At 41.3% G+C, this 14,524-nt stretch overlaps 1 protein-coding gene across 1 annotated transcript in view; it reads right to left on the reverse strand.

Moving 5' to 3' along the window:
* Nucleotides 1–14,524, reverse strand: part of ATXN10 (ataxin 10) — a 149,502-nt gene that overhangs the window by 27,110 nt on the left and 107,868 nt on the right. The window contains exon 10 of the mRNA XM_024737576.1: nt 1,347–1,410. Coding sequence (XP_024593344.1) covers nt 1,347–1,410 — 64 coding nt within the window. The remainder of the gene's footprint in view (nt 1–1,346; nt 1,411–14,524) is intronic.

Raw genomic sequence — 14,524 nt, forward strand, 5'->3', positions numbered from 1 at the left:
AACCTTTTCTCACTAGAAGGTCAATTCAGGGAATATAAGAGTAAAGCTGGGTGAATTTCTTTGTTCTCAATAAATCATCTTTTTCATCAGGAAATGCAACACCTGCAGTTACACCTGAACGTTCTTTTACTGCTTTCCTGTGACAGAAAGCTTTCTTCTTTTTCCTTTCCTTTTTTGGGGCTAAAATATTTCAAAACTCTCCAATGAGCACAGCCTGTGGTGCCTGACCATAATGCAATGCAGTGAACCGACTGTGTTTTACCTTGAACAAAAAAGTCTTCTGAGGCTGTTTATTTGTCTTTCCCTGACTGAGCTTATAAGCTATCATGCTCTTTAAAATAGGAGATTTTTTTCTATTGCTAATCAGACAAATGACAGTATCTTTAGCACAAATAATAAGCATTTCTCAATCTACTTACTTTGAAACACATGATTTTCATCAGCTCCTTTTCTCTTCTTGACAGAAACCACAGTGAGCATCTTAAAAATAGAATTCCCCTCCTCCTCGGTCTCCCATAGGGTTACAGTCTCAAAGTCCTTGCAATGGCCTTATTCACCCCTGCCCCCCACCTGCAATAGGCACAAGGCCACACAGTAGCCAGGGCAAGGGACTGGGCTGAGTTGGATTCTCACCAGGGAAGGTCTTGAAGTTAATCAGATTACCTCTCAAACTTAGCAGGCTGTACCCAGTCCCTGGCTCCTCATCACTGTACTAGATCAGTTTCTGACAGGGCAAGACCTTGGCTGGTGGAGTGCGGGGGAAGAAGCAAGTTCCCTGCAGAACACCTTCCAGAAGGGTGGTCAAACCAGGTAAGGGCAAGAGCCAGAGCCCCCAGCATCACTAACAGAGGGTCGCAAGACCGTACCCAACCAAAACCAGAATCCGGAGCCACTGAAACGTTTCTCCCCATTCCTGAGGTCTCAGAGGCCTCCGAACTAGTGTTAAAATGGTTCTTCCAGAGGACTGGATACCTCGAATCTCCACAGAAAAAAACGTAAGCTTCTTCACATTTACTCCAGGGACACATAGTGTTTGGAAAGGTGACATCAGTGACATGCAGCGAACACAGGGGCCATGGACGAGCTTCTGCCTCAGAGTCTTAAGGCACTCTGTAGCAGAAGGCTGGTTCAGAATGTCCTAGTCACCTCGAAAACTTGAGCTCACTACGCTGCACAGACCGCAGGAGGGACCCTCCAGCCCCGAACCCTGAGAAAGTGGCTTAGTTCTTAGGAACGGGCCACCAAGAAAGCCAGCCAGCTGCCTCCTGGATGAATACCAGGCAAGGGCCTTGTTCCGCTAAGGCCCCCGAGGGTGAACTAACGCTTGTGAGTCACATCAAGGATACAGGGGTTTTTGTCATCGATGCTACAGCTGTCCAGGATCAGGGCGATGCCATCCAGCTCGTTCACCTACGAAGAACAGAGAAGACAAATTGACACGCTGAAACAGCCTGGGAAGGGCTGGAGATTATAGGTGATCTGTTGCTCCTTTTTTATTTCCTTACTCCCTGCTATAATTATACTGTTTGTGCAATTACCTGAAACACCTATATCAATCCAGAAATATTTAAAAACAGACATAAACAAAAAGTGATACTTTTTCCTTTCACCCTTCCTCAAAAATGTCGGGCAACTGGACAGCCATATAAAAAAGTATAATTGGGATGAATTGGGAGATTAGCTTTGACATAAATACACTACCATGTGTAAAACAGATAGCTGGTGGGAACCTGCAGTACAGCACAGGGAGCTCAGCTCTGTGCTCTGTGCTCTGTGACGACCTAGAGGGGTGGGATGGGGGTGGGGTGGGAGGGAGGTCCAAGAGGGAGGGGATATGTGTATGCATATGGCTGAAAAAGTTAGATCAAAAATAAAGGAAAAAAAAAGTATAATTAAACAACACTGCAAACCAACTATACTTCAATAAAATTTCTTTAAAACGTATAAAAGTGGATCTCTTCCTAACATTATTCACCAGGATATACTACAAGTGAGTCTCAGTTTATTGGTAAGTGAATTCTTTTTCTAAGCCAGAAGCAGGGAAAACATCTCTAACTACAGCTCAAAATCCAGAAGCAACAGAGAAAGGTTTTAAAATTTGACTACATTTTTAAAAAAGGCAAATTGAAAGCTGTAAAAATTATCTGAAAGATGTCACAGGTAAAGGGTTAATATTTTAATATATACAGAGCTTGTAGAAACTGAGAAAAGACCAACAATCCAACAGAAAAATGGATAAAACACATGAACATAAATGGCACAGAAAAAAAGAAATGCGGATGGACTGCAGAGATATCAGAATCTGCTCAACTGTGCTCCTGATGAGATGCAGGCAAATTATGATACCATTTCTCAGCTGCCAGAAGCGTGAGTCACCACGTGTGACAACACACGCTGCTGGTAAGGTGACGGGAAACGGCACCCTCAGACACTGCTGGAGTGAATGCGAAGTGGCACGATCCCTATGGGAGGCAACTGGACAATACGCAGCAAAATCACATGTGTTATGTACTCTTTGGCCCAGTAATCCCATTTCTAGGATCAAAAATACAGTGTCACATGGAATTATGTTTGTACAAGGTTATTTACTTCAGCACAGCTTACACTTCTATAAGACTTCTATTGAGGTATAATTCACATACCATAAAACTCACCCATTTATATACAATTCAGCGGATTTTAGCATATTCCCAAAGCTGTCTCACTATCACCACTATCTTAGAACGTTTTCATTACCCCCAAGAGAGTTTTTAAACTGGGCTGACAGGGCAAGACCTTGCCTTGTCAAGAGAGTTTTAAAAGAGAATTTTTAAACTCCATTCCCATCAGCAGTCACTCTTATTTCTCCCTCTCTCCAACCCTTAGCAACTACTAACCCACTTTCTGTATCTATGGGTTTGCCTATTCTGGGCGTTTCATACACATGGACTCATTCAGTATGTGACTGGCTTCTTTCACTTACCTTAATGCTTCCAAGGTTCATCTATGTTGAAGCATGTATCAGCATGCTGAATAATAATATTCTAATGTCTGCATATGTATTTCAGTTTCCATTCATCCACTGACACACATTTGAAGTGTTTCAAACTTTTGGCTATTATGATAACGCTGTTACAATCTTTCATGTACCTATTTTTGAATGGATATATGTATTCAATTCTCTGGCCATATACCGAGGAGTGGAATTGTTTAGTCATATGGTAACTCTATATTTAACATTTTGAGGAACTGCTTGACTGTTTTTCAAAGCGGCTGCACCATCTTACATTCCACCAGCAATGTATGAGGGTTCCAATTTCGTTACATCCTTGGTAACACTGTCTTTTATTTTAGCCACCCTAGTGGATGTGAAGTGGTATGTCACTGTGGTTTTGATTTGCATTGCTCTGAGGAGTAATGATGTTGAATGTAGCACAATTTACAAGAAAAATCCTGTAACAACTCAAGCATCCATCGATATAGGCTCGTTGAATAAACCACGATCACTAACGTAATGCTATGGAGATATCAGGATACAATGGTAAGTGAAAAAAGCAGAGTGCAGAACAGGATTATATGTGAAGCTTTTGTGTAATAAAGGAGGAGAAACAGATGATTTTTTATATTAAAAAAAATGAAGGGTTAAATAAAAAACTAATAATGGTTATTTACAGAGCAAAGCAGAGACTGAAGTGGACGAAACAGGAACAGAGGTGAGACCTCTGTGAATGTACCCGGTCGTACAATTTTGACTTTGGGATCCTGTATATGTTTTATGAAATTTTTGAAATTAAGTTTATAATACATGTAACTAGACTTACTGTGGTGATTATCTCACCATATATACAAATACTGAATCATTATGTCGTACACCTGAAATTAACATACTGTTATATGTCGATTACAGCTCAATTCTGAAGAAATGAATTTATAAAGTTATAAAAACAGAAAATGGAAACAAATTAATCCGACAACATGTGAAACAAAGACAATTACTTCACAGAACTGAAACAGTATTTTGATGGGACGTCCCCAGGGAGCTGTGTCCTGAGCTCAGATGGAACTGCAGTCCCACAGCTGCACGAGGTCGTCTCAGCACCGTTAACACTGGGATTAGCATTCTGAACCCTTATTCTAGATCTAGTTTAAAGAAAATGGGTAATTTATGTCATTAGGAACCAAGATTCTTAGCATAAAAAAGAAGTATCAAATCAAAGTAGTTTACATTTCAATTAGAAATACTAGCATGAACTCATGATACATTCTTCTCTTTTCTTTCTAAAAAATGTTTACTTCCTAGCTGTTTACTGAAAAGGCACAGAAGCAAAGACAAGCCAGTAGCAATGAACATTCCCAACATGACTTAAGGATTCTAACCACCATGGTCCAACTGAAAGAAACCAGATCTCCAGTTGGCTGTGATACAGAGACTTGCTGAAGGCAGGAAAGAAGAGAAGAAATCTAATTCCTATAAATTTCCCGAGGCACTGGAAGGTGGTTAATGAACTGCTATTTAACAGACATCCAGCATCTACCAGGCAATGACAGACACTTAAATGACTTCCCTTAATTCTGACAATGCCAGGGTAAGTATTACTGGTTCCATTTTACAGATAAAGAAACTGAGGCTCAAAAGTTAGGTACTCTCCCCATGGCCACTTAAACTAACAAGTGCTTTTCAAAGTGAGGTCTGGAGAGCACTGTCAGTCTGCAAGAAAGTGTGTGAAAGAGTGAGAAACTGTGCCAGCAATTTAACATACTTATGCTATGTTTGCTGAATCTTATAATAAAATTTGGGCTTGAATTTTCTATGTCTTAAAATTGTTTTTTGTTTTCTAGTAATTCATTTATATTATCTTTTATAAACATATTGGTCCAGGATGGTTTGGGGAAAAGATAGCTAGTTCTTCATCACAGATAGTCTGAGAAGCTTTGGCATGGAGGGTTAGCCCACTACTGAGGGTTGGACCTCATGTTTTTGAGAGGCACAGAGGGAAACTTTATGGCCATACTGGTAGTGGCCCCACCTGAGACTGTATCCAAAGCTTCTCCATGCAACCCTCACACCCCCACTTGTCCAATAATCAGCCCTGCACCCACCCGCAGGATGAGGGTGCTAACAACGAAGCCTGCAAATGGGAGAGGAGGGCTCCTACCACATGCACTTGTCTCGGGGTGAAGCGGAGAGACCCAGGACAGGAGCCATGCCTGCTGCCCGGCACAGAGCGCAAGAACAGCCGTGGACTCTCACCAGCTCCTTGCGAACGTGTGATCTAGACCCTTCTGGAACGTGGGTGCATCTCCACGCCAGAGGAGCTGGGTATTTGATGTTGTTAGGAGACCACATAGCATGGGGCTCCCAGGGAAGGCCTCCCTGCAGAGGTGATCTTTAGCTCACGGTGAGAACAACGAACAGGAATTAAACACAGAAATAAAGGGGCTGTGGAGAACGCTCCGGGCAGGGGGAAGAGCACACGCAAGAGCTGGGGCATCAGAAGGAACATGTGGTGTTCCAGGAACCGGGAGGCGGCGGCGCAGGGATGAAGAGCGAGGGCTGCACAGCCGGCGCTGGGGGCAGAGTCTGGCCCTCAAGCGCTTCTTAGCTGGTGGCTTTGGGCAAGTCATTTACCCTCTAAGACTTAGTTTTCTCCCCTGTCAAATGGGGATGATAGGACCTACTTCACAGGGTGACTGAGAATGGCACGGATTACCGTGCTGACTAGCACTCAGTGAAGACTCAATACAGGGCCACAGGGGTGACGGCGTAGTTGGCAATTTCGTGCTGTGAACTGAAAGAAGTTCACTTGGCTGGGGCAAGGAGTTCAGGGCTGGCTCCCAAGAAAAGCACGAGGAAAACTGGAGGATAACTTCCACAAAGCCGAGTCACAATTCGACTGTGTATGAGGCAAAACTGTAGATGTATTTTCAAAAACCACTTTTTTTTTGTAAGTGAGAAAGTATTAAGGATCTCTTATTCAGTGCAAGAAAAACATCTTGTTTTCGGTGTGGGGAGTAGACTTCTCAGATATGTTAAATGGGTAAAGGAAATAAAATCACAGGCTAAAAACTGACATTTTAAAGCAGGCAGTAAGGGTGAATTAGAGAGATCTTGAAAATCATGGTTACACTAGAGCCATGCCTGAACTGAGGGATCTGCTTTCCTAAGATAAATATTTCTCATTCACACCACTGCATTATGAAATGATATTAGATAATTTTTTATAGAAATTCATTAAATGTTGATAACATAAGTGAACTATTCTAGACGAGGACAGCAGTGGCATCATGACAAACACACAATATACACTGAAGAGTGAACACAGGTTACGGTCACTGGGAAAAGAATCCCAGGATGCAACACCTCCAGGAGGAGTGACTGATGCTCTGTGTCATCACCAAGCTCAAGTTTTACAAGTTCCTGCTGCCGCTGGGCTGCAGCATGGAGCTCCTGTCAGGAGAGGGGGGAAACAATTAGGGAATTAACACGCTTTCTTCTGTTCGTGCTTCCTGAAACAAGGAAGTTGTTTGTTTCTTTACCTAACACGTTGGGAACTGATTCTAGACCCACCATGAATGAGTCACAAGTTGTAGTTCCTAACAAGGAGCCAAGCTCAGTCAACGCTTTCAGGATGTAACACATCTCAACAAGGCAGTAAGTCTGGCTTAAACAAACTAACATTTAGCCTCTGGAAATAGAGTTGTAAATAGCAGGACAACTCACTGATTTGCTAACTGTTCTCTCCCACCGAAGCCAATAGTAATCTCAGAGAATGCACCCTGCAAAGTGTGTGGGCCCAACCTGAATTAATATCTAAGCTTCTTTAGGAAAATGTATTAGGTTGACCAAAAAGCAGAGCCTCAATTATTCTGTCTGCTCTCACACTGAACGCTAAATACAAAAATAAAAAAAACCTGAAGAAAGACAAGAGCACAATACCAATGCAGGACTGCATCTCCTGTTTAAACGCCCCATGAATCAACGTAACTAACATCTGGTGAAAATGTGATCATAACATAGCGCCTCAAAACAAACGCACACACACAAAGATCAGCAGAGTCCTGTGCTGGAGCGAGCACACAACCAACATGGGTGTGGCAACGCTCGGACAAGGCTCTGATCTCCAGGTGAAGCCATTCTCAGAGGCGTGACGGCAACTCAGAAGGCTCGAAGCTCGAGGGGATGGAGGCGGATGCTGGATGAGGTGCACCATCTTGTGTGAGATGTGGGTGTGCCCGCCCACGGGGTGAGACCAATTACCATCCCAAGCACACGGAGGAAAGAGGGATACTGTTGGAGGCAGACAGACCTACAAGAGAATCCAGCTCAGCCCTCTAGCTGTGTAACCTGTGGAGGGTTCTGAGCTTCATGAAGTCTAGATTCTCTTATGCGTAACAAGAGAGCTGTGCCCACCTCACAGGGTTAAAGTAAGGTTTACACAAGAAAGCATTCAGCACAGCACCCAGCACACAGTAAGGACACAGGAAATGGCAGCAGTCTGCAATATTATTTTCACTTGGTTTTGAGGTTCCATAGGATTCCTTCCATACTTGAAAAGGGCTGGACATGGTAATCCTTCACAGAGCACAAGCTGTTTGTTCAGCAAAGTCTGAATATATAAACATACATTTCTGCAATCATAGGAAATCTGGTAGGTATGGGTTGCTCTAAGTTAGTACTATGTTCTTGACTGTCTCATGAACTGGGTACACCTCTGGTTACTAATTTCCATCCATACTCCTCTGCTGGCTTCTGCCTTCCACAATCAACTCTAAGCCTCACAAAAATAAGTACTGTTGGGGCTTCTCGGGTGGCGCAGTGGTTGGGAGTCCGCCTGCCGATGCAGGGGACGCGGGTTCGTGCCCCGCTCCGGGGGGATCCCACATGCCGCGGAGCGGCTGAGCCTGTGCGTCCGGAGGCTGTGCTCCGCAGCGGGAGAGGCCACAGCAGTGAGAGGCCCGCGTACCGCAAAAAAAAAATAAAATAAGTATTGTTTACCTGTGTGCTGCATTTATTTCCACGCTGTTCTGTGCCGCTTACGACTAGGCATTTCACGATTGAGTTGCTATACCAGAGGAACAATTAAGGACGTTACTCGAGAAGCAACAAGAAAGCGCACGACCTGCATTTCAGTCTTTCTCTAGGACTCAGAGCAAAAGCCTAGGCCAGAGGTTCACAACCTGGACGCCACATTAGAATCACTTGGGGAGATTTCGAAGACAACCAATGCCGTGGTCCCAACCCCAGAACACATCAATCAGAATCTCTGGGAGCAAAGCCTGGACATCAGTGTCTTAGACCAACTCTTCGGGTGATTCCGACATGCAGTGAGTTGTGGACTCCTGATTTACGCAAAGTCCAAGAGCACCTATCGAGGCCAACAAAGTCTGAGATCTGCTGCAAACCCTGAAAGAACTCCTAAAACAGAAGACACTGTCCTTCACACTTTTCCCCCGGGTGCTATTTTCTTTACTTATGAAATAAACTTTGTTGAGATGTCCCCATTTACACACAGGGGACTGCAATTGCACCTGTGTAACCACAGACAAATCAGGATAGAGAACATTTCCATCACCCCAGAGTTCCTGTGCACCTCTATAATCACTGCTTTAGTAACCATCCATCTGCTTCCTGTCACTAGAGGTAGATCTTGTCTGTTCTATACTATAATAAGAGCACATCAAAAGAACTCTTTTTCAATGTTTTTGAGATTCATCCATGTTGTTACATGTATCGGTAGTTTATTTTTATTTCTGATTATGAATATGCCATTTATTTATCTATTCACATGTTGATGGACAGTTTTATCTGTAATGAATAGAGGTGCTATGAACACTATGTGTTCATGTCTTCTTGTGGACACGTGTTTTCATTTCTCCTGGGGTGATGTCTAAGAGTGGAATTGCTGGGTCACTTTTTTTTTTTTTTTTGCAGTACACGGGCCTCTCACTGTTGTGGCCTCTCCCGCTGCGGAGCACAGGCTCCGGACGCGCAGGCTCAGCGGCCATGGCTCACGGGCCCAGCCGCTCCGCGGCATGTGGGATCTTCCCAGACCGGGGCACGAACCCGTGTCCCCTGCATCGGCAGGCGGACTCTCAACCACTGCGCCACCAGGGAAGCCCTTGCTGGGTCATTTTTAAAGTGTATGTTCAACTTTATAGGAACTGCCAAACTGTTTTCCACCACGATTGTACCATTTTACATTCCCTCCAACCATGCAACTGAGTGACCCTGGATCCTTAACAACGCTTGGTCCTGTCAGACTTTTTAGGTGACATCATATTGTGGGTTTTGTTTGCATTTTCGTGATGACTGATGTGTAGCATCTTTTCAGGTGCTTATGGGCCATTTCTGTATCTTCTTTTATGGGCCATTTCTGTATCTTCTTTTATGAGGTTGTTGTTCAAATATTTTGCCCATTTTACTACCTGGGCTACTCTTTCTTGTTGAGTTGTAGGAGTTCTTCACATAATTTGGATACGGGTGAGTCCTATGCCAGATATAAGGACTGTAGATATTTTCTCCTAGTCTGTGACTTGCCTTTTCAGTTTCTTAACTGCGTTTCAAAGAGCGTAACTTTTAAATTTAGGTGAAGAACAGTTTATCAAAATATTTTTCATGATTAGTGCTTTTTGTGTCCTAAGCAATTATGGCTTTCTTCAACACATCCACAATGTTTTCTTCTATAGGTTTTATAATTCTAGCTTTCGTATTTCCATTATAAATCAACTTTTGAGTTTGGTGCAAGATAAAGGTCAAGGTTCTTCTTTCTCCCCCATAAGGATGTATAATTGTTCCAATACCATTTGTTGAAAAGACTAGCTTTTCCCCATTCACTCTATATTTGGACTCTACTTTGTACTGGACTCTCTATACATCTACCCATATTTATGCTAACACTGCGCTGCTTTAATTAGCCTACTAGTAGGTCACGAAAGCAGCAGCGCAGTCCTCTAACTCCGTGCTGTGAAATTGCTTTGGCTATCGTGTTAGTGTCCTAAGGCTGCTGTAACAAAGTACCAGAAACCGAGTGGCTTAAACAACAAAATTTATTCTCTCACAGTTCTGGAGGCTAGAAGTCTGAGATCAAGGTGTTGGCAGGATTGGTTCCTTCCAAGAGCTATGAAGGAGAATCTGTTCCATGCCTCACTCTGAACGTCTGGTGGTGTGCTGACCACCTTTGATGTTCTCCGGCTAGTAGATCTCTGCCTTCACCTTCACATGGCTTCTTCCTCTTCTTCTTCTTTATTGAACTATACCTGACTTACAGTATTGTGTTAGTTTCAGATATACAGAAAAGTGATTTGGTTCTCTATTTTTCAGATTCTTTTCCATTACAGGTTATTACAAAACACTGAATATACTTCCCTGTGCTATATAGTAAATCCTTGTTGTTTATCTATTTTATATATAGTACTTTGTACCTGCTAACCCCAAACTCTTAATTTATCACTGCCCCGCTTTCCCCTTTGGTAACCAAAAGTTTGTTTTTCTGTCTACGAGTCTGTTTCTGTTCTGTAAATAAATCCATTTGTATTATTTTTTGGATTCCACATATACATGTTATCATCTAATATTTGTCTTTCTCTGCCTGACTTACTTAGTATGAGAATCCCTAGGTCCAGCCACGTTGCTTCAAATGGCAATATTTCATTCTTTTTTATGGCTGAGTAATATTCCATTGTATATACATATGCCACATCTTCTTATCCATTCATCTGTTAACGGACACTTAGGTTGCTTCCACATCTTAGCTGTTGTGAATACTGCTGCTATGAACACTGAGGTGCATGTATCTTTTCAAATTAGAGTTTTCATCTTTTCTGGATATATGCCCAGGAGTGGGATTGCCGGATCATATGGTAATTCTATTTTTAGTTTTTTAAGGAACCTCCGTACTGGTTTCCACAGTGGCTGCACCAATTTATATTCCCACCAACAGTGGAGGAGGGTTCCCTTTTCTTCAGCACTTACTATTTGTAGACTTTGTGATGACAGACATTCTGACCGGTGTGAGGTGATACCTCATTCTAGTTTTGATTTGCATTTCTCTAATAATCAGAGATGCGGAGCATCTTTCCATGTGCCTATTGACCATCTGTATACAGTCTTCTTTGGAGAAAAGTCTATTTAGGTCTTCTGCGCATCTTTTAATAGGGTTGTTTTTTTGCTATTGAGTTGTATGAGCTGTCTGTATATTTTGGAAATCAAGCCCTTGTCAGTCAAATCGTTTGCAAATGTTTTCTCCCAGTAGGAAGGTTGTCTTTTCTTTTTGTTTATGGTTTCCTTTCCTATGCAAAAGGAAACGTTTATACATTTGATTATATGTTTATACGTTTGATTAGGTCTCACTTGTTAATTTTTGCTTTTATTTCTTTTGTCTTGGGAGACTGACCTAAGAAAACATTATCACGATTTTACTGAGATTTGTTTTATGGTCCAGTGTGTGGTCTGCCTCGGTGAGTGTTCCACGTGTACTGTAAAGAATACGTATTCAGCTGCTGGGTGCAGGGCTCTATAAACTTTAATTTGTCAAGTTCATTGATCAGTGTTCAAGTTTTTGTATTACTCCTGAGTTTCTCCTTGTTCTAGAATTTCCTAAGAGAGCTGACATCTTCAGTTATGATTACAGATCTGTTTCTCCTTTCAGTTCTGCCAGTTTCTGCTTAATGTACTTGAAGTTCTACTATTTGCAATGTATGTTCATGTTTTTATGTCTTCTTGATGAGCTGATCCTTCAATCATTATGAAATATCCCTCTGTATATCTCAAGTCTATTTTGTCTGACATTAATATAGCCACTCCACCTTTTTTATGTGTTTGCATGGTATATCATTTTCATTCTTTCATTTTAACCTATCTTCATCTTTATATTCAAAGTGTATTTCTTGTAGTTATCATATAACTGAGTTTTGCTTTTTTAAAATCCAGTCTGTCTGCCTTTTAATTGGAATATATAAGCCATTTAGTTTTAATGTACTTATCAATATAGTTGTGTTTAAGTATATCATTCTGACATTTGTTTTCTTTTTAACCTAAATGTACTTTGTTCCCTTTTTCCTCTTACCCTGACTTCCTTTAGGCTGCGTATTTTAAAATATTCCATCTTTTTCCCTCCACTATTGGCTTATTAACTAACTCTTTCCTTTTTTTTTTTAAAGTGGTTGTTCTAGGGTTTAGAATATGGATCTTTAACTTTTTTAGTCTATCTACAAATAATATGCTATTTCACATAAATGTAAGAACCTTACAACTGTATACACCACTTGACATTTGGGCAACTGCTCTCACACGTTTTACTTCTATATACATTATAAACCTCCAAATACATTGCTATTATGATTGCTTCAAAGAGCTGATGATATTTTTTAAAAATTAAAAATTGAAGATAAAGGTATTTTATTCTTACTCACATATTTAGTTTTTCCAGTATTTTTGATTTCTTTGTATAGAATCAGGTTTCCAGCTGGTACCGTTTTCCTTCACCTGGTACAACACCCTTCAACATTTCTTATAGCACAGTTCTGCTGACAGCAAATTCTCTCAACTTTTGTTTGTCTGGAAATGTCTTTATTTTGCCCTCATTTTTGAAGGATATTTTGGTTGGATATATAATTCTAGTTTTCTATTAGTATTTTAAAGATGTCATTCCTTTGACTCCTGTTTTGCATTATTTCTGGAGAGAAGCCTGCTATCACTGTTATCTTTGTTCCTCTTGACTGACAGGCAAAAGTCAGTGAATTAGAGAGGAAGAACACAGAGAAAAGATGAACCAAAACCAAGACCTGGCTCACTGTAAACATTAATAGAATGGAAAAATTCCAGAAAGACTGATGAAGGAAAAAAGAGAGATATCTACTTAAAAAGAACAGAATGAAAAGAGAGAAACAGATATAGAAAACACAGAAAATCTAGATGAAATGGTTATTTCTGAGAAAAACTGACACAATAAATAGAAAGCTTGAAAAGGTCAATACTTTAAATATTTAAATTCAAATGATTTAAAGATATGAAAATACCAAAGACTCACTGACAAAAATAGTCAAAGACCCAAACAGCTGTTCAAGTAAGTACCATCAAATTTTTAAGGAACAGGTAATCTATTATGTATGTAAGTTATTCAAAAACAATAAAAAAAAACTGAGGGAAAGCTTCCCAATTCATTTTATGAGGCTGTTATGGCTTGATTCTAAAAGCAGGATTAAGACAGACCAGCATAAGAAAAACAACAGGCCTATTTATGAACATACACCACCTCCCAAGACAACCCCACCCAAAATTCCTGGAAATAATATTAGATTAATTAAACATATCTTAAAAATTCATCATCATCTTAATGTTGATCAGAAAATCTACAAGGCAATTATCCTCGTTAATGTACTAAGAATTATCTCAATATCACAGAAAAAGCATCAGATAATGCTTAGCACCTATTATTTTTTTAATTCTCAGAAAACTAGAAAACTATTTTAACTTGAAAATGGCTTGTGTCAGAAACCTACAGCAAATATCATACCTAAGAGAAAATTTAGAGAGATTCCCAAGACCACAAAAAACACAAGGATACTGTCTTCTTACTCTGATGTAGAAATATAAACTGAATGGCATACTGTAGTTGTGAAAGGTCTTTGGAGCACTCTGTCTCTAGAAAACAAAGAGGGGTTAGAATGGTGTGAAAAAGTGTTTCAGTCTCAGGACTGCCTGGTAATGCAATGGCTAAGGCTCCTCGCTCCCAATGCAGGGGCCCGGGCTCCACCCCTGCTAGGGGAACTAGATCCCACACGCATGCCGCAACTAAGGAGCCTGGAGCCGCAACTAAGGAGCCCGCAAGCCGCAACTAAGGAGCCTGCGAGCCGCAACTAGGGAGCCCGCGAGCTGCAACTAGGGAACCCGCCTGCCTCAACTAAGATCCGGTACAACCAGAAAAAAGAAAAAAAAAAAGTGGTTCAGTCTTACTACCAGAACAGAAGCAGTGGATGAAGGGAAAACAAAAGAAAGCAACAGCAGATTTAGATTAAGGAAAAGTAATTTTGTTTACCTGGGGGTGGGGAGAGCAACAGTTAAAATCATAAAGGACAGATTACCCAGATATAAAGTGGGAAATAATCATCTAGACAGTCAGGATAGAAAGATCTAAAGGGAACTGAAAATGTACCTAGTCCTAACTGCTCCTAAGCTGACTTTTAGAAGAGGGATCGGTATTTTAGTTGCCACTAGAACAGAAACTGCGACTGGAGCCCTACAAAACCCAGGAGAGGGTGCTGGCAGAAGCATGCTTCTGGCTCCCTGGAATTACTCACACAAAGGAGAGCAGGACCCGGGAAATTAGTGAGGAGACTGCTTCCAAATGTCATAGGCCACTAACTGTCACAGACTAACCGAAATGCTGGTGAAACAGAAACTAAGATGCTCTACATCCACCGCTTTCCCGTAGCTATCAGAGACTTTCTGCTACTTGACAACAAACACTAAGTGCTGGTTTCTACGGACACACTTTTGCTCCGGGTAACAATCAGAAGACGGAATTGGCTTGTTTCCTGACTTTGG

The sequence above is a fragment of the Neophocaena asiaeorientalis genome, unplaced genomic scaffold, assembly GCF_003031525.2.
Source record: "Neophocaena asiaeorientalis asiaeorientalis breed wild unplaced genomic scaffold, Neophocaena_asiaeorientalis_V1.1 scaffold242, whole genome shotgun sequence".
NCBI lineage: Eukaryota > Metazoa > Chordata > Mammalia > Artiodactyla > Phocoenidae > Neophocaena > Neophocaena asiaeorientalis.